The sequence below is a fragment of the Ursus maritimus genome, unplaced genomic scaffold, assembly GCF_017311325.1.
Source record: "Ursus maritimus isolate PB19 unplaced genomic scaffold, ASM1731132v1 scaffold_17, whole genome shotgun sequence".
Lineage (NCBI taxonomy): Eukaryota > Metazoa > Chordata > Mammalia > Carnivora > Ursidae > Ursus > Ursus maritimus.
In genome coordinates this window covers 47451750-47477392 of record NW_024424119.1, presented here as the reverse complement: position 1 = coordinate 47477392, position 25643 = coordinate 47451750, and the positions used below count along the sequence as shown (strand labels likewise).

Sequence of the window (25643 nt, the reverse complement as noted above, 5' to 3'; positions counted from 1 at the left end):
ATAATAGAGAAAACATTCCAGAATTTTAATGAGTCAAGGATATACCAAATTCAATAATAAAGAAAAAAATTACCCCAAAGGACTAGTAAGCTTGATTTATGTTTTCTTTACCAGTCACTTTTATTTCATAAACCCGACGTTTCCATTAAAGTGCTATTAAATAAAAACAGGATTTTACTTGGATCTCGGTGTGATCACTGAAATTAGCTCAAGCAAAGATACCATTTCTCATTGTTTTATTTCGTCTCCTGGATCAGCTACATCTTTACTGCCTTCTTCCGGTTGAGTAAAACACTCCCCCCTGAATTTGTGGTTTTGAGTCCATGAAAATTGTATCTGTGGCTTTGAAGCCCCTATTCATCTTGAGCTGATTAATGGGGATTCAGGAAGGAAGGGAAACGGTAGTCAGCCAGTAAACACAGCAGCCCTTGAAAGAAATGTGAAGGGCTCACGTTAAAGAGAAAAAACTCTCATTCTGCTTGGCTCTGGGCGTAGGGCGGGGTGCAGGCTGGGGACACTGGTGGGAGATATCCTCTGACATGCATGTCATTGGGAAAACTTCCGCAGCCCGAGAGGTCCCCTGGAGGTGGTGGGGTCCCCATCACCAGGGCAACCCAAGTGGAGGCCACCACCACCCTGGACCATCTGCTAATTAAATGACCCACTGGTGCTAGTGGCCTTACCTGCCTGGGATTAAAGTTTCTCCTCTGAAATGACATTGTCATGGAAATGTTCCCGAACTAGATGGAAGTGATGGGTACACAACACTGTGAATGTACTAAATGCCACTGAATCGGGCACTTTAGAGTGGTTAAAATGGTGAATTTTATGTTGTGTACATTAGACCACATACGAAGAAATAGATGGCATCATTGGACGGAATGACCTCCAAGGCTCTTGCCAGGGTGGCATGTTCTGTTTCTGGGAGGGAGCACATCACCTCGTGACCGACCACCACATCTCATTTAATGTCCAAGACAGGCCACCGAGACCCTCAACTGAGGGGGTAGCTGATTACATTACGGTTCAGGCTTAATACTGAATATCACACATCCATGAGACATTACACTCATGAAAATGTATTTAATGCCATGGGAAGACACTTGTGATGGTCACATGACACATAAAAAGGATTTACACTACGTGTAATGTGATCCTAACTTTACAAATATAGATAAGAAACCAAAACAGGGTGTTAATCCCTGAGCTGTGGTTTACAAATGGTTCAGATTCTTTTATACATTTCTCAAAATGTCTACAAAGAGCCTGGAGGACCATTATAATCTAAAAACACCATTTAAAACACAATGGAAATCACAGTACTTTGGATTCTGTGAACCCCCCCACCCCGTGTGAATCATGCTGCGTTTTTGAGCAATGGAGTGGCAACGGACGAGCTGGAAGGACTGGTTGGAAGGACAGACTTATAATTCTGGTTCAGCCATGGCAAACCTTGCTGCGTCTCGATTTCTTCCTCTGGAACAGGGGCACAGAAATAACAGTCACTCCACAGGGCTGTGCGAGGAGCGGATGAGGCAATGAAGATGGGACAGCTGATTGGGAAGAGTTCTGAGCTCTCTTCATTGGCACTGAGCACATTCAGACTGTACATTTCCAAATCTTCCCTCGAACAAAAACTTAATGAGTGCTTATAAAGTCAGTGATTGCCACTTACCCAGTAATTTAAGAGCTAATCTCCAGTAAAACTGCTACTCTTTCCTTAACTGTCTTCCTATAACCTTCACGCAGAAACATTTCATTTCATCTGAAAAGTAACCACCTGACTTTTATTTACTGTTCTTGAATTCAAGGAGATGATGATCAAACCAGCTTAGCTGGAGGGAGATGGCACCCCACCCCACCCGGGAAAGGTATTTCTCCCCAGGAATCAGGCCTCTCCTTGGTGGGTGGGGCTTGTTTCCCCAGAACCATCCACATGCCTGGCTGAACTTTAAAAGGGGTTTTCCTGGGGGCGCCTGGGTGGCTCAGTCCTTAAGTGTCTGCCTTCAGCTCAGGTCATGATCCCAGGGTCCTGAGATCGAGCCCCGCATCGAGTTCCCTGCTCAGGGGTAAGCCTGCTTCTCCCTCTCCCACTCCTCCTGCTTGTGTTCCCTCTCTCACTGTGTCTCTCTCTGTCAAATAAATAAAATCTTAAAAAAATAAAAATAAAATAAAAAAATAAAAGAGGTTTTCCTGGGGCGCCTGGATGGCTCAGTCGGTTGAGTGTCTGACTCTTGATTTCTGCTCAGGTCATGATCTCAGGGTCATGAGACTGAGCCCCACGTAGTCGGGTTCTGCACTCAGTGGGGAGTCTGCTTGGGAGTCTCTCTCCCTCCCCCTCTTCCTCTGCCCCTCCGCTGACTCTCTCTCTCTCTCTGTCAAATAAATAAATAAATCTTTAAGAAGGGGTGAGGGTTTCCTTTGTGCTGTTCTGGTCCTCTCCTCTGCCTGTCCTTGCTTTGAGACCTGTGCCAAGACCCACGAAGGAAGAGCCGTGAACAAAACTCACGGGACTTGACTCACACAAGGGGGTTCTCTTTCTTAGAGTCTGACTCCTTAACCCAGAATGAAGAGAAGACTATTAGGGCAGGGCTGTCAAGCTTGCTGTTTGTCTATCAAGGCTCTTCCTCATTTAAAAGACCTTATGGTGACAAAATAGCATAACCTTGGTGTTTTATTTGAGGCACACTTTGCCATTAAAAGCGAACTACCAATTCAACAAATTCAATGAAACATTTCCCAAGCACCTAAAGCGATCCAGGTTGAAATAGAGTTGAAAGAGATAGAGAGTTGAATGAGTTCGAGTTGAATGAGATGTGAGAGAGGGATTGGCGTCTAGACAAATGCAGTGCTGCTTGAGCAGAGGAACCAGGGAGCAAGTCTGAGAAACAGGAGTGGGGCCTGGAAGAGAGTCATCAGCATGATCAAGGAGGCGTCAGAGCTGGCTCTGGAAGTGGAACAGAGACGTGTCAGGCAGCCAGGGCCAGGGGAAGGCCTCAAAGGCCAAGGAAAGCAGGTACGAAGATACCAAGATGGCCCGACTTGGTGACGTGATGGCATGCTTAGAAGTGGGAGCCTAGGGGATGAGGCCATTTAATAAAGAAAAGAGTAGAAAATGGCCTTGGTATTGAGCTCGATCCCAGGTGACATGGTTCTAATTTCCCTGGAGTTAGCCAGTTGGGCAATATTTATTGACCAAGTACGACGTGCTCAGGGTTCTGTCTCAAGAATGGACACACGAGCGGAAAAGGTTACACCGGTTCCCAGACCAGCTGTGGGCAGCACAGCAGAGGGGAAAGTGAGATGAGCTGCAAGGGAAGAGAGGCACCAGCTGTGGAAGAGAGCTGGGTGTCCAGATCAGACCAATGGGCAGTGGAGCGGGGGTGGCAGGGAGTGCCCAAGGCCTTTAAGGGGATAGTGTGTCTAGTGCAGTGGTAGGAAATGAAGAGGATGGAGAAGAAATCAAGAGGGGCGTTGAGTGCCAGGGTGAAGAGTATGAACTCATTGCAGGCATTTGGGAATCAGTGGAGAGTTGTAGAAAGGGGCAACCCAGCCAAGTTTGCTTTAGAAAAGTGCCTCGAGGGGCACCTGGGTGGCTCAGTTGATTGGGGATCTGATTCTTGATTTCTGCTCCGGTCGTGATCTGGGGGCCGTGGGATCGAGCCCTGTGTTGGGCTCCGTGCTGAGTGCTAAGCGTGAAGCCTGCTTGGGATTCTCTCTCTCCCTCTCCCTCCACCCCTACCCCCACCCCTGCTTGCGCACGCTCTCTCTCTCTAAAAAAAATAATAATAATAAGATTTTAAAAAGAAGAAAAAATAAAAAAAGAAGAGTGCCTCGATGCCAGTGTTTATGGGTCTATGGATGGGAAAGGCTGGAGGCTGTTGATACAGTCTAGGGGAGACTCGACACGGCCCAGCGGGGGAGAGCAGAGCTGGTTTCAAGAAATACTGAGGAGTTAGGACGGGTGGCAGAAGCAGAGGGAGAGGAGGACTGGCATTTATCCTAGCATTTCCTGCTTGGGTAGCTGGCAGATGGGGATGACATCCAAAGAGATGGGGAATGTAGATTTGGGGTGAGGGAAATGGACATTTCGGTCTGGGGTGGCTGGGGGCCATCCTGAAGATGCAACAGTTGGTAGCTGGATAGGTGGGCCTGGAGGTGAGAATATTCTAGGCCAGAGGTGGATATGTGAGAGTTATTAACTGTGGAATTTTCCTGAATATCAGAATAATTTCAGAATAAATTATCCAGACTCAGGAATCACAACACTATAATCATATTTTTTGTATGAGTTCCAAATAAGAAAATACTTAAGCCCGAAAACACAATTGTGCCTATTCCTAGAATTGGATAACTGATGTATCTTGCAAATTGTTCATTGAACTGTGCTTCTGGCTTCTTGCCAGCCCTCAATGAGATTTTTATATTTCTTAATTATTCAATTACTACCCACAAGTAGGAGTTTGAAATCAAACCTAGGCTGCTCCGTAATAGAGTATTCTCTTGATTCATGAGTGCGGTAAAGGAAGATGTCCGTTTTGGGAATCCAGGGTGGGAGAACAGAGGAAGTGTAAGCTTCCCGTCCTGGCTCTGTCCTGGGTTCGAGTCCCGGCCTTGCCACCCACTAGCTGTGTGAGCTAGGGGAGCTCGCTTCTCTGAGGTCAGGTTTCTGGTCTGCACACCAGACACAGGGACAGTGCTCACACCTCCTGAGGCTGCGGTGAATGTAGAGGAAGGAGAACAGGTGAGGGAAGGTGCTCTGCCTTCTGTAAAGCCCGCTCCTTATGGTGGGCGTGTCCCTAATCACTTGTGTGCTTCAGGTCTCAGCAGCTCAAGCAGCCACTAGCCGCGAAGGAAGATCCTTCTGACAGCGAGCCGGCCAGCGCCTCCGACGCCAATGCCAACCCCGAAGCGCACCTGCCCTCCATCTGCCTCAAGCAGGTGTTCCCCAAGTACGCCAAGCAGTTCAACTACCTGCGCCTGGGGGACAGGATGGCCAATTTGTTTATCCGGTTCCTGGGAATCAAGGGGACAATGAAGCTGGGACCAACAGGCTTTCGGACTTTTATCAGGTCAGTGAGACCAGCCCCTCTGGCTTGGGATTCGGGCAGGGTGCAGGGCAGCCCCCCATCTGGCCGGTCCCATCTCCCCGACCGCTCCTGGGAGGGCCTGTCTGTGCTGCTAGGTCAGTGCCCTGATGGGGTCGGGTTGCTCTGGCGGCTGGCACAGTCCATTCCTGTTTGCTGAGTGACTTAATGAATGTGACAGATGGGACAGCATTAAGCACAGTGCTGTGCTACCTTGAACTGAGCCCTTGAACCACATAGACAGTTGTCCCTTGGACTCAGACAGACCTCGTGTCTCTTAAGCTGGGCTGATGTTCTCCCAGCGGTACGTGGCTGCATGCTGAACATTTATGAAGCCACAGCAAAGAAACCAGGCACATCTGTCCCAAACGTCCATTTCAGGAGAGAAAAGTTAAATAATTCAGTTGATAAATAATTTAATGTATTTGTCCTAATATAAAAATAACATGGTCATATCATCGAGTACAATACAAAGTTTGCATGAATTTTAAACATGCACCGTGAGATAAAGCGCGCGTGTTTCTGCCGCAGCCTACAAAATACCCCGTACGTCTAGATCGTTCGTCCACTTGCCTCTGCTCGCCGGGGCGCTTTGGGCGACACAGGAGTGAGTATCTGAGGCAGTACTTACTAGCTGTGTAGCCCGTGGGCAAGTCAGGGACCACCTCTGAGTCTCAGTGATCCCGTAAAATGGGGAGGAAGCCACCAGTACGCCAGGACAGGGTGTCACCCACCCCAAATGCCACCTATCTGCTGGCATTCGATGCCGCTGTTGTTTGGCTCATCATTGGTTGTAATATTTCTACCCTGCACCTCCAAGTCACATCCTTCATCGTTTTATTCACTAAAGCAAATAATCAGAAGCCTTGAATCGGAAACATTTTTGTCATATGCTTTTCTCCAAATGAATTGTATGACTTCTAACTCTGGCTCTCTGATGTTCCTGATGGGATGGAACACAGAAGAATCGGCAGGAATCCTCGTCGTTTCGGGAAACCCGAGTTAGGACTTGCGCGGTGATTTGGAGAAGGGCTCTGTGTTCGCTTCGGGGCGAAAAGGAAAGCCCAATGGACAGAGCACAGGCTTTGGGTCCGGCTTCAGAGCCACGCGCGTCATTTAACAGCTGTGTGGCTTTGGGCAAACCCCTCGCCTTCTCCAGGTCTTCGGGTCCCTCGTCTGTACCGTGGGACTAATCTCTCCTATCAGGTTATTATGAGCTTGGAATGTGCTAGTTCCTGAAGCGCCTGGCCCAGAGCGTAGCTGACAGGAGCTGTTTGTCAAGCGGGGGTTTTGTGACTATTATTTCCATTAAGCAGTGGGAATTCTTAAGAAAGTCAACAGACAGACACATGTTGTTACTTCCCTGAGAATACTACCCGGTATCTTCTGACTTGTTTGGGGATTGCATTTGACTCGCAGTGATAGATTCTCATCTGATTTAAAATCGTGAGATTAATTTTCCCTCATCTATAGGAAGTTTGGCAGTGGGGATTCTAGGGCTGGTTAATGACTCCACGATGTGATCACACCCTACTTTCTTTCTGTCTTCCTGTTCGTCCATCCTAAGCATGGACTTTTCAAGCTTCAGGGTAGTCTTCCAGTCACAAGATAGCTGCTCAAAAGCCAGCCATCATGGTCGAGTTCCAGGCAGGACGAAGGAAGATGGGAGATGTCAGATGCTTCCTTCTAACTCCTAATAAAATTCTGCTGAAACATAAGAGACGGGGCGGGGCGGGGGGGGAGGAGGGGAAGAAGATTTGGAAAAAAAAACAATGTACCGTAAGAATCACAATCTCAGTTGCCTCCGGGCGAGGTAGGCCAGAAGCAGAGCCAGCAGGTGGAATCTGGAAGGATGGAGAAGGCCGGTCTTGGGCGGCCTGAGGAACACATGCCCTGGCTAAAGGAAAGGTTGTGCTGGGCGAGTATCACCAGAGCTTTTGATTTTTCAAGAGAAGGTAGAAAGGCTGATTTTTATGTAAAATCTCAATACATGTCTATCGATGTTGGCGATTCAGAAAATAATTTTTAAACACCGTGTGGGTTCATTCAAAGTGTGACTGCCCATAGAGACCACCAATGTGTGAGCGCTGGCGTGAGAGGCAGGGGACATACTAAGAGGACTGCTATGTTCATACCCGATCTAACAAAGGTTCTAGCAAAGGGGATTCCTAAAACGCCCTCAGACTGGAACTGGATGATGTCCGAAACATCGCTACAAATCTGTCCGTATGTGATAGGCTTTATGATTGTTTCCATCCTTTTTTTCTCTATAATTAAGGGCATTTGCATGTAAAACCAATTTTTGTGAGGTTCGAGACCCTTAGGTCCTGTAGCCATCATTCCCAATCTGCCACCAGCACTGTCCGTGGGAGCGGTGGTGACCATGGCGACCGTGAGCAAGGAGAACAATGTCTTCAGGTGGGAGCCCCTCTCCCCTCCCTCCACACCCGCCCAGCCAACGTCCTGCGTAATTAAGGATGTGGGACGAAGTGGAGAAAATGTTGCAGAACCGTTCGTTGATTTTTCCTCTTGAAATATACCGAGAGATCCCAACAGCGACTTAATGGTAAAAGATGATATTCTCTGCACTTAGATTTATCTAAGTATGTTCAGTCTTGCCAGCTAAATTTAACAGCAAGCATTTTCTCTTGCTAACAACCGTTCTCTCTCTCCTTTCCACTTCGGTTTAAATTCTGCTTCATTATGAATTAATAATATTTATGCCTTATGTTAAATCGAGCCAAGTGCCCTTCTCTGGAGCACGGCGCAAGAGACGTATTTGCTGGCTAGATGTATGCTCCTCTCAGATCTCCCACGCAAACAGCAGAAGCTGAACTTGGCTTTCACCTGGACGACCCACTCTTTCTCTCCAAGTTCCTTAAAGAGAACTGGAGGGAACAAAATAAACATCCGACCGAATTTATTTTCGGTGACCATCTCTCATAATGTGCTGCATAGATCAGCAGTTTTAGGAGTGAATTATGCTAATGCCAGTCTGGCCACATTCTATTTTTCTTTTCTACCAAGAAATGAGAAATAATGAACTGTCGTTCCCTTGTCTAGACTTAACTCATGGAACCAGCTTTTCGTGTCGTTTCCTCAGGAGGCACATAATAGTAGCACATATTACCATGAATTAAGCGCCTCTTTTCTCTCTCTCCCTCTCTCTCTTTTTATGTCATAATAATTCCTGGGGCGTGGAGACTTCTCTTTCTCTGAGAAATAGAAATTATCTGATTCTTCAATTTGACAGCTTTCTTTGAGGGAAATGCAGTGTTGCTAGTTTCCTTCCGTCGGATTACTAATCTGGGGGGCATTCTATGTAATTCACTAAGAACACATTCTGCAAATGTCTCCTCCATCAGAATCAGACATCGGTTTGCACGTGCTGCATTTTCCATTTCTACAGCCTGCAGATTAAACCGTTTGCCAAAACTGGGTCCATTTCGAGGGAACGGAGGCAGCCCCTCTGCACCTGGAGTGTTTGCTTCCTGCTTCATGCGAGGCCAGTCTGCTTGGAGAGCCCTGCTCGGGCCCTTTGTGCTTTCTGATCCTGCTCTCCTTTTAAATTAGAGAATGGTTTTTCTCTTTTTTCCCTTTTTCCCCCTTCCACTCCCTTTTCTCATAGGGAGATATTAATATGTTTCATAATGGGTAGCTGTGGGGGGTTTTATGCTCTGAGAGGCAACATGGTGTGTTAGAATGTTCTGGAAGAGAAGTGTAAAGGGCCTCCTCTCCCCCTCTGTCATTAACTCCTCTGTGACTTTGAAAATCCCCCTGTTCTGTGATGCTCTCTTTCCAGCAATACTGTGAGATCCTATGCTGGGATATCAGTAGCCTTTAAAAATATATATGTTATAAACCAGAGTTGTCGTTTCCCCCTCCTATTTAGTGTTGGAGTTTTCTTTTATTATTATTAACAAATATTGATCATTTGTTAGCTTTCACCTTATAGAAAACGATCTAGGAGAAATAAGCTTCTTTTCTTTCACAGAGAAGGATGAACATAAAAGAAATTCTATAAATAGGATTTTATAGAGTGGAAAAAGTTGGTTTCTAAATTTCCCATGAGATGTCAGTAGTTATTGAGAGGAAATGGGGATGATAATTTCAGATCTTTCTATACTTGGGCTCCTAATGAACTTGAATGATTTGTGATTATCTCCCATCCTATGTGCTCAACTTCCTTTGATTCTGGGGAAAAAACAAAGAATAAAAAACATTTCTTCAAGATGATTCTACATCACGGAGGAAGGCTGGGAGCCGTCACTTGTTACTTCCTCGTATGTGCGGGGCACTGAGTTAGTCCTTAAAATAGCTTTGAATGGTGAGTAGCCTTATCTTCATTGTTCAAATAAGGAAAGAGCCTCAGTGGCTTGTTCAAGGTTACATAGCAAAGTCAAGATTCAAACTCATGCGCATTTGACTCAGAGCTCTTTTTTTCCCATACACCCTTCCAGCCTATCCTTCCTGAAGAATTGTCCTGGCTTTTCATGTTACCATCTATCTTGGACTTCTCTTCCACTGAGGAATTTATCCCTCCACTCCTTAGTCATTTGAGGAATTTCGTCCCAAGGCATAAGGGGAAATGGTTCAAATGATTAAGAGCTACCAAGACTTCACGTTTTTACCCCAGACTCTGAGATCCTTTCCACCCTCTGAGAGTGGCATCCAAAATGGATTCAGCCCTGCATCACTAGGCTCAGAATACCACCGACACACAGTGGGCACAGAATACCTTCTGTATTGAGTGGATGGATAGATGCAAAATTCATTCTAAAGTCTTTTTTTTAAAGATTTTATTTATTTATTCATAAGAGACAGAGAGAGAGAGAGAGTGAGAGAGGCAGAGGGAGAAGCAGGCTCCCCGAGGATCAGGGAGCCCCATGCAGGCCTCGATCCCAGGACCGCGGGATCATGACCTGAGCCGAAGGCAGACGCTTAACCAACTGAACCACCCAGGCACCCCAATTCATTCTAAAGTCTTGACCCCCCAAACAAGGAGGCACTCCCTGTTTGGGTCCATTGAGAATGTTTGGTGAGCATAGGGAGAAACTTAGGAGACTCTGTCCCCAAGGACCCTGGTCGTCTTCCCCCAGCCTTATATCCCAAAGCTTCCCAACAAGACCCCTCTAGAGGCTCTGGCCTTACTGGGCCCCACCTGAGACTATGCCTTGAGTCCTGGGTTCTTCCTGCGGCCCTGGGCTGGGTCATCTCTCGACTTCTCCCCAAAGCTCCTTAGCCCACTACCCTCTCCTCCAGGGTAAGACTGGATGTGAATCCCAGCTGTGTGATCTTGGGCAAGTCATGTCCCTTCTCTTGAGTCTCAGCTTACCTGTCATTGAAATGGGAGTAAGAATACTTTCATCACAGGGTGGTCATAAACATCCAGAGAACCAATGGACCGGAAAGGACCTGGCCTACAGATGGGTGTCCAAGAAATACCTACAGAATCAAAATTCTTTTAAAGCGTTTCCGGTCTCCTGCAGCTAGCACAGACACCCCCCCCCCCCGCCTTGCCCTGTCTGGGCACCAGGGGTAGCAACCAACTGTGTGTGCAGGCATCTCTAGGGAGGACGAGTTACCCTGGCAAAGGGATCAACGGAGAATTCTCTTTGGTAAATTACGGCTCCTTTGAAACGTTTGACACTTCTATTTTCTACCTGTCAGGAAAAAATAACTATATACCAGTGGTCAGTTTGGTTTTCCTTTTTATACTCCATTAACCCACAGAGCAAGCCGGGCAGAGCTCCTGTCCTGTGGGGGAGCAGGTAGTCCAGAGGACACTGATATGATAATTAGGGGAACGCTCTGGCCCTTCCTAATGAAGCTTTGAAAAGGAGCAGTGCAGGTTGTCGGAACACCTTGGGAGAAGCTGGGGCATCGTCTCCAGCGGAACCCAATAGAGAGAGCCATCTTGATGACAGCCCACGTGAAAAGCTCTACGTCCATTGACATGTTGTTACCGGGGCTCACTAACTGTGTGCTGATGTGTTTGAAGTCCACCGCCGCCGGTGACTTGTGATTGAAATACGGAGCAGGAGCTCAGGAGGGAGCAGGATGTGAATTGATGGCCTGAGAAATACTGGTGGGGAAGAAAGGAAGGAAGAGGGAGGGAGGGAGCGAGCAGGTGTGCTGGCATATGAGGAACACCAGTCTCGTCTGGGCACCGAGCCGGGCACACTCGCAGCCACCACCGTCAGGGGTGTGCATGGGTTTGGAGAGGAGCTTCGGGGTGCCCGAATCCTGCTCACCAGTCCACCCCTCTCCTGTCGAGTTCCTAAGGGAGCTATTCACACAAGGACTGATGACAAAGGGGAAATCAAAGAACCACTTTATCGTTAGCTGGGGCAGTGGACGAGGACACGTTTGGAGAGCGGAAAGCAGCATTGAATGCAGTTCAGCCACACAGACAGTGGGCCCAGGGTCTAGCTTCAGGATTCCCAGGGCAGCTCCAGCCTGTGTTGGGACTCGCTTCCCAGCATGACCCTGCTCAGAAAGGGAGTGCATCTGGACAAGCCAAGGGCTACCTTTAGTCTGGACAGAGAGCCCGGGCTCTTGTACCCAGACAGTTTGACCGGCGAGCGCCACTTCTCCAGAATGGACAGGGCCACTTGCTGAAAGGTCAGCCCCAAGCAGCCTCTGAAGATGCACATTCTAGCTCTGGAAGAGGAAATGGGAAAGGGGGGAGAGATCGGGAGGAGAACCAACAACTGTGGGCCATCCGGGAGCCAGGCACCATGCTGGGTCCTTGGCACGGGCTGCCTCAGCGCATCCTCACCCCCGCCATGTGGGCGGATATCCCTCTCTTCTTTTTAGGTATCAGCAAATAAAGGCACTGAAGGTTTAAGTTAAATGCTCACAGTCACACAGCTAGAGAAAGCCGCAGAGCCAGCATTTCAATCCTGGTCTGTCTGATGCCCAAATCACGTTCTTTTCAGTGTGCCAGACTGCCTCCCCGCATCTCCAGACCAAAAAAAAAAAAAAAAAAAAAAAAAAAAAAAAAACACACAACAAAAAAAAACAAACAAAACGAAACAAAACCAAGAAGGGCGGAGGAAGATTGTAAACACGCCTCTCTGTAGCTCGAACTGGGAGCTGATGTGGGACTGAAAACCTGGTTGTCTTGGCCTCCCTGCACTGGAGGAAATAAACTAGGGGAACCTCTGAGACTCTGAGGCCAGCCCATCCCCACTCCTGCCATTTCCAGATGACTCCCCAAAGTCAGGAATGAGCGTGGAGGGGCCCCATGGCGGCGTGCCTCAGCCCATGCAAAGGGCCGTGGGCCAGCCGCGCTCATCTGCGCTGGGAGTCTCGGGCTTGCTGCGGCTGTTCTGGGCCCCTGCGAAATCTCCCGGTGTGTGTGGGGGGGGGCAGATGTAGATGGGAGAAGTGCAGGAACCCCAAGGCCCTGTCTGTAGGCTTGGGCCAGGGACTCATCTGGTGAGCATTCTTCTGGACAGCAGCGATGTCTTCCGTCTGAACCCGACACATGGCTGTTTTCATTGGGTCCCCTCAGTGTGCCATTGGCAGCCGACGGACATGGGCAAGAGCAGAACACCCAGGTCCAGCTTTTCTTTCTCCTCCTAGAGACTAATGGATGTGGAGGTGAAGAGGCATAGTGTGTAGTTTTGAAATGTGGAATTCCCATTTTCCCCTCGGAGCGGGCAGGGACCTCCACTGGCAGGTGTTAGAACAGGCCAAACACAGCGACTGTTCCGTAAGGGAGGAGCCGCGGCAGGGAAGGGGAAATGATTCACCAGGGCCATCAGCTTCGAAGTGGCAGAGCCAGATTCAATTCAAGATGGGCCATCCCCAAGTCCTTGCTCTTTCTAGCCCTTTCACGTTGACCATATGACAGAAACCCACATGATCTAAACTTTACATCTTCAGCCTTCTCTCCCATGACCCCTGCCCTGTGCCCTTCACTAGTTCCAGCTGTGGGAAGGGAGGGCCTTCCAGGCAGGGGACCCAGTGTGGGCAAAGGCATGGAGGCAAACCAGAAGAGGACTCCCTCCCTCCATCTAGCAGTGACATGTCCTCTTCCGTCTTTGGCAGGAACTGTAAACTCAGCAGCGGCGGCCTGTCCATGGCGGNNGTGGACATCCTCTATATTGATATCACAAGGAGGTGGAACTCCATGACCCTGGACCAGCGGGACTCGGGTAAGTACCTGATGACTGGCCTCCACCATGTCTAGTGGGAGTCCAGAGGGGTGGGTGGTACCCCTTTGGTTCCTTCTTGTTCAGGGTCAAGGTTGGGGAAAGAGGAGGTTATCCTGCCAGCTCTAGGCATTGCTGGAGGGATTGAGCTGCATTCGACTCCAGGGGCACTATCCTGAATTCTGCGACCAAGGCTGCGCCCACCCAAATTCGAATTCCACCATCAGAACCTCTTGTTTGTGCTTAAGGCTTTGAGTATACTCACTCAATCGTTCACGTGTTCATCTCTCAGCGCACATGTACCAGCGTGTGCTGGGCCAGGGCCTGCATAGATGGGAGCGAGTAGCACTTGGCTCTCACTCGCTGTAGAGCAGGGAGGCAGAGGAGAGCCCAGCGCTGGCATGCTGTGCCATGTTCTGGGGTTGGCAGGGGTTGCCAAGGGGTTATCGGGAGCCCGGTGGAGGAGCTCTTGTCATGGGAGGCCCAAGGAAGACTTCTTGGAGAAGGGTAAGTGGGATAAGCCAGTGAACAGAGCAGTAGGGACCCCTCTGGCAGGTGCGTCTGACCGAGACTCGGGCACACGTGGGAGGCTCCGATAACCCGAAGAAGCTTGGAAGGGCTGGAGCAGGAAGGGAAAGAAGGGTCAGAGATAGGGTTGCAAGAGCTATTGAGGCCTTGAACGCCGCACACAAGAGTTTGCTGTTGATTCTCTAGATTCCGGGGAGGGGGGGGAGGTGGTGGTAAAGGATTTGGTTAGAAGGATCCACTTTGGGGTGAATGTGTTTCTGATCTTCCTCACACAGTGTGTTTTTCCAAAAAGGCATAATCACCATACCTGACATTTGCATAGCTCGTCATAAAATTCCACCGTGCTTCCATGCGTAATCCTTCATTAAATGTCCCTGGGAACCAGTGCACTGGGTACCAGCATTTGAATTTCACAGACGGTGAACTGTAGCTCGGGTAACGGGGCACCCAGGCTTCCCTCCCCTGCGCTGCCTCCCTGCGGAAGGGACACCGGGCGGAGGGGGCGCCTCAGGGAACAGCTTTCTCCCGTGATTCGGTGGGGAGGACAAGAAATCAGGTTGGGAGATCCAGATTACAATCGACTATGCCATTTTCTATCCCTCTGAGCTTGAAAAGCCATTCTGCCTCCTGTATTCACTTTCTCTTGCGTAAACGGGGCCAACCGCACCTGCTCACCAGGGGCGCCCTGGGGTCTCGGTGTCCGCGGATGGGAAACTGGAGCCCTTGCTGGCACGACGAAGCGGCTCATCTTATCAGTGGGCGCACTTGGGGAGAATCCTGGGGGTGGGTCTGTGCGAGCGCGGGGTGCTCCTTGCCACATCCTGCCTGGCACCCCTGGGCTACAGCTCTCGACCGCAGAGATCGTCACCTTTTCACAACGACGCCACCGGCTGCCGGTGGTCGCGCGAGCCGTACGTGTAAGGCTGCCGGGCGCTTCGCGTGCGCAGCCCCAGCTGGAATTCTGGAAGGAGGTAGAATCACCTCCATTCCAGAAAGGAGGCTGAGGCTCGGCCTCAGAGACAGTGGGCGCGGCTGCCCCACCGCGCTGCCGCGGTTTCCCTCGTGGGCGGCTTGATCCTCCTAGTTGGTCCTGGAGTCGGACGGCCGCCTGGCTCCCTACCGCTCTCCGTTCTTGAATTCGAAAGCAAAACTCAGGGAATACCAGCGCGCCCTGGCACTGAATCAACAAGGTGAGCTCGGCGCGGCTCTGTGGGTGGAGCGCCCTCCCAGCCTTCCCTGGCAACCAGGAGAGGCTTGACACGAGCGGCTTCAGACTCGGGCAGATTAATTCTCTTCTCGAGGACGGAAAGCGCTCACGTGACAGCTGAGCAGCCCGCTTTCTGCTGACGCCTTCAGAAAGTGGAGAAGTGTTTGCTCTGTGAGCCGAACGCAGGGAGTCATGGCAGGATCCCGTGGGGGGGCCAGAGGAGGGGGTGGGGGTGGCTGCGGAATTATTAAATATTGAAATTGATCAGGAGTAGCAGCAGGAAGCTATTTATCATGTTTTATTGCTTCAAACTAGCATTACCATCTGGCCCATTGTTAATTCTGAATAGCTTTTCATGTTTTGTTTGCCTCTTAAATTGCTCTCTGTGAGCGGAATCCACAGGGGCTGTCCACGGCACAGGCTCGGCTGAGGTTTTCTGGGGTCTGCCAGGATCTCTCCGTTCTGCTGACCAAGCTAAAGAGATGAGAATAATGCTTATATTTAGCACCTACTGACAGGCGAATCCCGGCCTGGGATCTCCCAGGCCTGTTGCCACGCCTTGGTAATGGTCGTTAGCAGTGACTGTGATTTCGACCTTCCCTCCCTTGTGTAAATCTCAAGCCAGACCTTCAAGGTGGGTAGCTGTATCCCATTTTACAGAGGAGCATCCTGAGGTTGTAAGAGCAACTGACTTGTCTAAAATCCCACAGCCAGTGAGTAGCAGAGCCCACATTTGAAGTCAAGCCTCCTGCCTCCTGGCCCAGGACACTGTCCCCCATCCAAGGACCCCCAAGCAGTGGTGTTCATTTGAGTGACTGGGGAGGGGCAGGGCTCGTGAGGCAGGGAAAGGCCAGCTTACAGAGCGCAGGGCCTCTGGGAAGATGGAACTGGAGCGGGAGGGAGGTTAGTTGCCGGCGCAAGCTCCTGTCTCCCCTGACGTCATCCTCAGAGCTTTAACTCCTGTTTCCATGACTCCTGAAAGAAAATCATAGACTCGGGGGCAGGGGGTACAGATAGTGGGGGCTGGGCATTACGGCCAGTGATGAGAACCCTGTGTGTGTCTGTGGTCTCAGGGGCCACTGCTGTCTGGCAGCTAGCAAAGCCGGGGCCCAGTTCTTGCTTCCTGAGAAGGCTGGTCTGACACCCCTGATTCTCAAGGAGAAGGAGCTTTTTAAGTCAGCCACACCCTTAGGAGCATTCAGGAAACTCCCGAATAGCACAGGACATCATTTGTGGTTGATTGGTGTTCTTCCTTTGGGCAAGTGTCAGCAGAAAGACCAAAGAGTCCTCCTTCCCTCCCTCCGTGGGGCGGGCCGAGCGAAGGGTTCTCCTGCCCCCAGTTCCAGCTAAGTCCTGGCCAGAGGTGTGGAAGCCAGGTCAGAGCGGGCAGCTTTACCTGTCCCGGAGCTGCCGTGGGGCTGACAAGAAAGCAGTCAGAAGAGTGGTAGAACTGGGCTGTCATTCTCAAAGGGCACTCATTCACCAAACAGGTAATGAACATGTTAGCAGGTATTGGGCTGATGGGAATATAAATTGTGTACAGATCCTACTCTCGAGAAAAAAAGTAATAGAGACCATTTGCTGAACATTTACTATGTGACAGAAATACAAAATGCTTGTGAATTATCCCATTTACTTCTCACATAGCCCTGTGAGATAAGTTTTTCTCCCATTTGACAGATGAGAAGCCCGAGGCTTCAAGACATGAATTTAAACAAGGGTGTCAAGTACGTCAGTGGGGACCCTGGGATTTGAACCAAAAGCAGTCTGCATTCAGAGCCTGTTGCCTTTTCATTATTCCCAATGTCTCCAGCCACACAAATGAAAAGGACACACAGTTGGCCATTGTCATAGGGTATGGCCAGAGCCCCAGTCAGGGAAACAACAAAGAAGGGGTGCTGTGAGGGTAAGAAAAAGAACATCTCCAAAACACTTAGCATGGTGTGCAACCCAGGAAAGGCACTCTGTATGAGTTCTGTACCCCTGAAGGCTAGCACAGGGCCCAGAGCATGCAACACCGTCTTGCTCAGTGCCCAGTGAATGTCTGATCAGCAGACAAATAGCAATAAAAAAATGCCCTGCATCCCCAAAATAGGGTGTTCCGAGTGTGAGAGCCATGGCTTAGAGTAGAGGTGGTCTCACCGACGGTCTCCCTTCCCTCTCCTTAACATCTGGATAAGAGCATCACCCCACACCCAGCAGCAGCTGTGTCCAACTGCTCGGCAAGGTCCCCTTTCTGGAAGCCAGCCCAGACCTCCCTTCTGCCCTCGTGAGACTTCAGCACCCACCGAAGGGGTTAACCTGATTCCTGATGTCTGAGACCTTAATGAACCTTTATGTAACCTGCATGGAGAGACCCTACTATTGAAATGGAAGAAGAAAAATGGTGGTTAGAAAGATTAGTGAGGAAAAACAATCAAAACTAGTATTTAAAAAAAAAAGAATGTACATCATGAAATCTAAATCTCAGACCATCCTTTTAAGTAGCTGCGTTTTCGATTTTTTTTTTTTCCTGGAGCTCGAGTTCACAGAATTGGATTAATCATAATCCTGGGTTCATGAGAACCTTCCGTCCCAGCCCATGCATAACGTGCTTTTATTTAGTCAGCTTTTTAAATTAGTAATTTTTAATAATGTAATAAGCATCCACGACTCACCATCCAAAACAAAAGCTAAGACTTGACGATAACCCACACCCAACACGTGGCTCTCCCCCAACACCAGCCCATTCCCTGCCTCTTTCCACCCACAGAACCCCGATCTGGGTCCTGTGCTCATCAGTCCCCAGATGTCTTGCTGCTTGCTCTCTGTTAGAATGTCAGCGACTACTTAGGAGCTTGATGGAATTTAGTAAAATGCAATTTGACACTCCCCGGCCGGTGTAATCGGCATTAAAACAAATAAATAAAGATTTCAATTTGCGATCCTAGAATTTCTAGCAGAACAGAAATCTAACTGAGGGTCTTCTCAGCAAAACTGAGGTCTGGTAGCCCTGTCGTTGCCCAGAATCAAATGAAGGAACGAATTTGTCCGTGAAGACGCAGTCATTTCATGTAAATTGCACTCACGAGCGCCTCCTTATCATTGAGACTTCGTGCTCAACTCTTCCCAGAGTGGAATTTCACTTCTCTGTGCTAGAGACGAGGACAGCATCAAGATTAGGCAATAAAAGGTAGTATTACTGCGTCATCTGTGCGAAGCAAGCATTTTGCTGGCAAATGGAACATTTGAGCCCAGCACCTGGACATCTTGTCCGTCTAACACACAGCCGACATCTGGAGTCCCTCCCAGTAATCAATGGAAACATGATTGCAAAGCAAGAAAACATGGATTGAAGAGTCTCTCCCACCCCCCTTCTCCAACCATTCAAGCACACGCACGCACACACACCTTGCTTGCAGAGGGAAATCCAGGAGTGGCATCGTTGAATGTCTGATTCATCGTGCATTTCTTCTGCTGCCTGAAGAATACCTGAGCTACGTGCCCCCCCTTCCTGCGGCTGCCTTAGTATGACTGGCACTATAACCAAAGCCACAGGCTCTGGAATCCAATAAACCTGGCCTCGAATCTGAATCTGGGCTCCAGAACTTGCTATTGGTGTCACCTCTGCAGGTTACATAACTCCCTCGGAGCCTGCTGGTCATCCTCTGCAGAGTGGAGATAATGATGGAGCCCACCTCAGAAAAACAGTGCCCTGGACAAAGCGAGACAGAGCACACGAAGTGCTCAGAGCAGGTGCTGTGGTAGGCACGGCTCAGGAAGGGGCTGCCGCTGCTGCGATCGCGTGCTTCCCCCCACCTGCTCATGCCCCGCGCTCCGTACGTGCTGGGACCAGGCAGAAATGCCTGCCTGCCTGGTCTGTGACTATAAACAGCCTGGTGCCTGCCTGCCCCCGCCTCCCACTTCCTCGCCCCTTCATCCTTCCCCACACTGCAGCGTGGTGCGGCTGGGAAGAGGGGGCACAGGGTGGGTGCTGTGAGCCTGGGGAGAGCTAGAGTCCTTTAGCCGGTCTCCCTCCACACCTGCTGTGGTCTCTGAAGACTGGCTCTGGTCATTCCTTCACATGCCTGCTCTCACACGGGGTGGGGGGGTGATCGCTGCCTGGGCCGGCTGTGGTGGCCCCCACCCTCCCTCTGCATCACATCTCCAGGCAGAGCCCACCGTCAGCTGGGCGTTGGTCTAAGACTCCAGGACTGGGGTAGAGCATCTGCGTGAGGGAGGGCCTTGCAGACCGGACCCCTCCTAAGCAGCCACCCCTCCCCTCACTAGCCCCCTATTCACTCGCACCAGCCAGGGTAGCCGCCCCCTTGGAGGTCCTCCACGAGGCCCCTTGCCTCTGCTGGAAACCCCTCCCCTCGCACACTACTGCCCAGGCCATCTGCTCAGGGAGACCCTCGAGCTGAGCCCCCTCCCCATCAGCTCCAGCGCGTGCAGCCCCTCTCCTTAACAACATCGATCGCAGCCAATTAAACGCTGCGGAGTGAGAGTGGCGTCTGCCCCGTAAGCTAGACTAACCTCCTGCAGCCGAGCGCTGGCCCAGCACATAGTAGCTGCTGTGCAAACGTGTCAGAGGAGCTAGGATCAGACCCTGACGCTCAGTGGCGCCTGTGGGTGTCTGAGTCTTATGACTGTCTCTCACCAAATTTCCTCAGTCGACTTATGCAAATCATCTGCCTCCTGTACTTTCATCAGCTGGAATGAGCCCCAACTAGAATGTATTTGGTTAACGATGTACTGAAATATTTAAAAGTATTTTTGCTTGGAATGTTTAGCGAAGCCTCGCTTATACATATACATGGACGGCCTCTCCCTCTGAGATATGGGGGGGGGGGGCGCCGGTAACTAGGCAGGTTTCATGCAGCGCCTCTTGCGACGTGTCTGGCAGAAGCGACATTCTTCAGCCTTGAAATTATCTCGAAGTCAGATGGGCCTCTCTGGATGTGTGCCCTACACACTTACAAAATAGTCAGCATCAGAGTTATCCTTAATAGAAGCAAGTGAGCCGACAGAAACGCACAGACACTTGAGGGCCTGGCACCTCGTGGGCTGCGTGTTCTGGAATCACTTCTCCCCTTCGCGAGGGCCGCCGGGAGCACCCGGGTCCCGGGCACCTGTTCATCATCCTCTCCATTGTCACCTCCAGGGTGACACCTCCAGGTGTCCATTGAGCTGGTCTGCCCCCCGCACCCGCAAAAGACACAAAAAGGGTAGAGCGGAATGATATTTATGCAGCCCCGCACCCTGCTTGTACCTGTGGCTCACCACTCCGGGTCTTGCAGAAACAGCCGTGAGGGATGGAGGTTGTCGGGAAAGCGGGCGCCGCCAACCCACATGGGCTGTGGTCCAATCCCTGCACCGCCTCCCCCCCAGCTGGCAGCCCTTTAGAGGGGGCACTTCTGCTCGGGGTGCCTCAGATTCCTTTAAAACGGAGCTGATGCCATCCACCTTGGGTTGTTGTGAGGATTTAGTGAGGAAGTACATGCCTGGTTCAAACGGAGCCCTTGGGTTGGTTGGCTAGTTTGAAGCACTGCCGTTGTTCCTGACGTTTGTGGGCGCTCTACAGATTGCAAAGCACTCTCCCAGTCTGCTCATTCATGGGACACTTACACTCCTGGTGAGCTGGGTCTTAGTCCCATGAACCCATTCTCGGAGGAGGAAACCAAGGCTTGGGTGAAGAGGGATTCGGGGGGCAGAGCAGGAACCCTGTCCTAAGCCTCAGCCTTGTGCTGCCTGGGACGTGACAACAGTCACAACCACGTGAAGATGAAAGGACCCTGCCAATCCCCAAATGTCCCCAGGCCCCAGACCCTGGTTCAGTGACCCAGGCATCTCCAAGGGTTGGGCAGAGCTGTGTTTGGTCCCCGGTCTTGGCTCAGGGAGATGTTGGCCATGACAGACACATCTAGGGGGCTCCTCCCCCAGGCACCCCCCCCATCTGCTCCCTCTCCTGCCAGGGAGTCCTAGAAATGTTCCCATGCACTTTACTGTCACAAATGTGGCACGGAAGCTCCCCACAGCCCTGCCGCTTAGAGTTGAGGAAATGAGGACGAGCCGGGTTAGGGCCCACCTCCAATGGTGCCCAGCTAGTATGAAAATTTAGAGACAAATTGAGCAGATAGTACCAAGAATTCCCATCGGTCCCCCCACATTGTCCACTATAATATCTTGTCTGACTGAATAGTTGTTAGTGAATAAATATGAATACATTATTAAAGTCCATAGTTTACATTAAAATTGATGCTGTGTTGTGCATTCTGTGTGTTTTGACAAGTGCATAATGTCATTTCCCCAACATTATAGGACCACACAGAATCTTCTCACTGCCTTAAAAATCCCCAGGGCCCCATCTATGCATCCTCTCTCACCCTGAACCCCTGGCAACCTTTTTACTGTCTCCATAGCTTTGCCTTTTCCTGAATGTCACATGGTTGGAATTGAACCGTGGCTGCCTGTCTGAAAAGGGGGTTGCATAGAATATCATTCTGCTTTTCCTTTTTTGTGTCTTTTGGGGGTGAGGGGGGCAGATCAGCTCAATGGACAGAGATCCTGTTCCCTTCACCCTGGAGGTGACAATGGAGAGGACGATGAACAGGTACCAGGGACACAGAGGGGCTCCTGGCAGCCCTCACAAAGAGGAGAAGTGATTCCAGAACATAGTTAGCAGGGGCGCCTGGGTGGCACAGCGGTTAAGCGTCTGCCTTCGGCTCAGGGCGTGATCCCGGCATTGTGGGATCGAGCCCCACATCAGGCTCCTCTGCTATGAGCCTGTTTCTTCCTCTCCCACTCCCCCTGCTTGTGTTCCCTCTCTCGCTGGCTGTCTCTATCTCTGTCAAATAAATAAATAAAAAATCTTTAAAAAAAAAAAAAAAAAAAGAACATAGTTAGCAGTATGCATTTAAGGGTCTTTGTGTCTTTTTGTGACTTGATCATTCAGTTCTTTATATTTCTGAGTAGTAATCCACTGAATGGATATACCACAGCTTGTCAATCCATTCACCCATTGAAGAATATCTTGGTTACTTCCAAATTTTGGCAATTTTGAATTAAACTGTTATAAACATTTGTGTGCAGGCTTTGTGTGGACATAAGTTTTCAACACAATTGGGCAAATACCTAGGAAAGTGATTGCTCAATCATATAGTAAGACCATGTTTAGCTTTGTAAGAAACTGCCAAACTGTCTTTTAAAGTGGTTGTACCCTTTCACGTTTCCACCAGCAATGAATGAGACTTCCTGTTGCTCCATGGGCTTGTTCGCATTTAGTATTGTCAGGTTTTGGATTTAGCCATTGTAATAGGAGGGTAGTGGTGTTTCATTGTTTTCATTTGCATTTCCCTAAAGACATAAGATGTTGAGTATCTTTCCATTTGCTTATTTGCTGTCTGTATATCTTCTTTGGTGAGATGTCCGTTCAGATCTCTTGCCTGTATTTTAACCGACTGAGCCACCCAGCATCCCAGATTTTTTGCCTATATTTTAATTGGGCCATTGGGTTGCTTTCTTCCTTATTATTGAGTTTTAAAAGTTCTTTGCATACTTTGGATACAAATCCTTCATCAAATATGTCTTTTGGAAGGGTTTTCTCCCAGCATGTGGCTTATCTTTTCATTTTCATAATAGTGTCTTTCACAGACCAGTTCCTAATTTTATTAAAGCTTAACATCATTTTTTTGCTTTCATGGATCTTGCTCTTAGTGTTGTATCTCAAAATGCATAACCAAATCCAAGGCCCCCTAGATTTTCCCCTATGCTATCTTCTAGAAGTTTTATAGTTTTACATTTAGGTCTATGATTTATTTTGAGTTAATTTTTGTGAAAGGTATAAAGTTTGTGTCTAGATTTGGGAAGGGGTGTATGGATGTCCAATTGTTCCAGCACCATTTGTTGAAATGACTAGTTTTTTTTCCATTGAATGGCCATTGCTCCTTTCTCAAAGATTAGTTGATTACATTTGTGTGAGTTTATTTCTGGACTCTCTAATCTGTTCCATTGATCTATTTGTGTGTTCTTTTCCTAATACCATGTTGTTTTTATGGTTTTTTAAGAAGATTTTATTTATTTGAGAAAGAGAGCAAGCATGAGCAGGGGAGAGGGGGAGAGGGAAAGGGAGCGGGAGAAGCAGACTCCCTGCTGAGCAGGGAGCCTGACTCGGAACTTGATCCCAGGACCCTGAGATCATGACCCGAGCTGAAATAAAAAGTTGGATACTTAACTGAATGAGCCACCCAGGTGCCCCCTCATATAAATTTTAGATTCACTCTGATATCCACAAAATAACTTGCTGGGATTTTAATTTGGAATGTGTTGACTTTATATACCTTTCCTCTCTTGTCTTACTGTATTAACCAAGACTCCCAGTACAATGCTGAAAAGGAGTGGTAAGAGGGGACATCCTTCCTTGTTCTCAATCTTACGGGGAAAGCATCTAATTTCTCCCCACCAAGTATGATGTTAGCTCTGGGGTTTTTTAAATAGATATTCTTTATCAAGTGAACAAAATTTGTTTAGAGTTTTTTTTCTTTGATCATGAATGGGTATTTGATTTTGTCTAATGTTTTTCCTGCATCTATCAATATGATCATGTGATTTTTCTTCTTTAGCTTATTGATATAACAGATTACATTAACTGATGATTGAGTACTGACGCAGCCTTGCATACCTGGAATAAATCCCAAGGGTAATGGCGTGTAATTCTTTTTATACATTATTAAATTCCATTGCTAAAATTTGTTGAGGATTTTTGCATCCATGTTTTGTGAGAACTATTGGTCTGTAGTATTCCTTTCAAATAATGCCATTATCTGTTATTAGGGTAATGCTGGTCTCATAAAATGAGTTAGGACATGTTCCTTCTGCTTTTATATTTTGGAAGAGATTGTAGAGAATTGGTATAATTTCTTTCTTAAATATTTGGTAGAAGTCACCAGTGAAACCATCAGGGCCTACTGCTTTCTTTTTTGAAAGGTTATTAATTATTGATTCAATTTCTTTAATAGAAGTAATGCTATTTAGATCATCTGTTTCTCTTTGTGTGAGTTATGGTAAATTGTGTCAAGGAATTGGTCCACTTCATCTAAGTTACCAAGTTTGTAGGCAGAGAGTTATTAATAATATTCCTTTATTATCCTTTTTTTTTTTTTAGAGAGGGAGGGAGGGAGAGAGAGAGAGAGAGAGAGAGAGAGAGAGACAGGAGAATTTTAAGCAGGTTCCATACCCAGTGCAGTGCATGCAGAGCCCGACACAGGGCTCAATCTCACAACCCCAAGATCATGACCTGAGCTGAAATCAAACATCGGACAGATGCCTAACTGACTGAGCCAGATGGGTGCCCCTCCTTTATTATCCTTTTAATGTCCATAGGATCCGTAGTGATTACCCCTCTTTCATTTCTGTTATTAGTAATTGTTAATTATCAATTCGTAGTCTAGTAATGTACTCCTTTTTTCTTGGTTAGCCAGGCTAGAGGTTTATCAATTTCATTGATCTTTTCACAGAACTAAATTTTGGTTTAATTTATTTTCTCTATTAATTTCCTGTTTTAATTTCATTGATTTGTGCTCTAATTCTTATTATTCCTTCTCTTCTGCTTACTTTGGGTTTAATTTGTTCTTCTTTTTCTGGTATCCTAAGGTGGAAGCTTAGATGATTGATGCTAGGTCTTTCATCTTCTCTAATATATGCATTCAACACTATAAATTTCCCTCTAAATACTGCTTTCACTGCATCTACAGAATTCAGTAAGTTCTATTTTCATTTTCATTTAGTTCAAAAAATTTTTTAAATTTCTCTTGATACTTCCTTTTTGGCCCGTATGTTATTTATGCATGTGCTATTTTATCTCCAAATATTTGGGGACTTTCCAGCTATCTTTCTGTTACTAATCTCCAGTTTAATGCCATTGTGGTCTGAGAGCATACTTTGCATGATTTCTATTCTTTTATATTTGTCAAGGTGTTTTATAGCCCAGAATGTAGTCTATTTTGGTGAATGTTCCATGTGAACTGAAAAGGATGTGTATTCTACTCTCGTAAGATGAAGTATTTTTTATACGTCAATTAGATCCAGTTGATTGATGGTGCTGTTCAATCCAACTATATCCTTACCAATTTTCTGCCTGCTATATCTGTCAATTACTGAGAGAGGGGTGTTAAAATCTCCAACTTAATGGTAGATTTGTCTGTTTTCCCTTGCAATTGTATCTGTTTTACCTCACATATTTTGACACTCTTGTTTTCAGCTACATACATTTTAAGGATCGTTATGACTTTTTGAAGAATTGACCCTTTTATCATCATGTAATGCTCACCTTTATCCCTGATCATTTTCTTTGTTCTGTAGCCTACTTCATCTGAAATTAATTTACCTACTCTAACTTTCTTTGGTTAGTGACATATCTTTCTCTATCCCTTCACTATTTATCTATGTCTTTATGTTCAAAGGGGGTTTCTTGTAAACAGCATAGAGTTGGGTTTTGTTTTTTATCTACTCTAACCATCTCTGTCTTTCAATCGACATATTTAAACCATTCACATTTAAAACAATTATTGGTACAAATTCTTCTTTTTATGTTTGGTAGAATTCACCAGTGAAGCCATCTGGCCATAGAGTTTTGTTTGCTGGGAGGATTTCGATGACTGGTTCAATCTCCTTACTAGTACT

At 48.1% G+C, this 25643-nt stretch overlaps 1 protein-coding gene across 4 annotated transcripts in view; it reads left to right on the top strand.

Moving 5' to 3' along the window:
* The window catches only part of TTLL11 (tubulin tyrosine ligase like 11), a 222707-nt gene that overhangs the window by 178203 nt on the left and 18861 nt on the right, over positions 1-25643 (top strand). For all 4 annotated transcript variants that reach the window (XM_040631834.1, XM_040631835.1, XM_040631836.1 and 1 more), the window contains 2 exons: positions 4821-5072; positions 13146-13252. In XM_040631834.1, coding sequence (XP_040487768.1) covers positions 4821-5072; positions 13146-13252 — 359 coding nt within the window. The remainder of the gene's footprint in view (positions 1-4820; positions 5073-13145; positions 13253-25643) is intronic.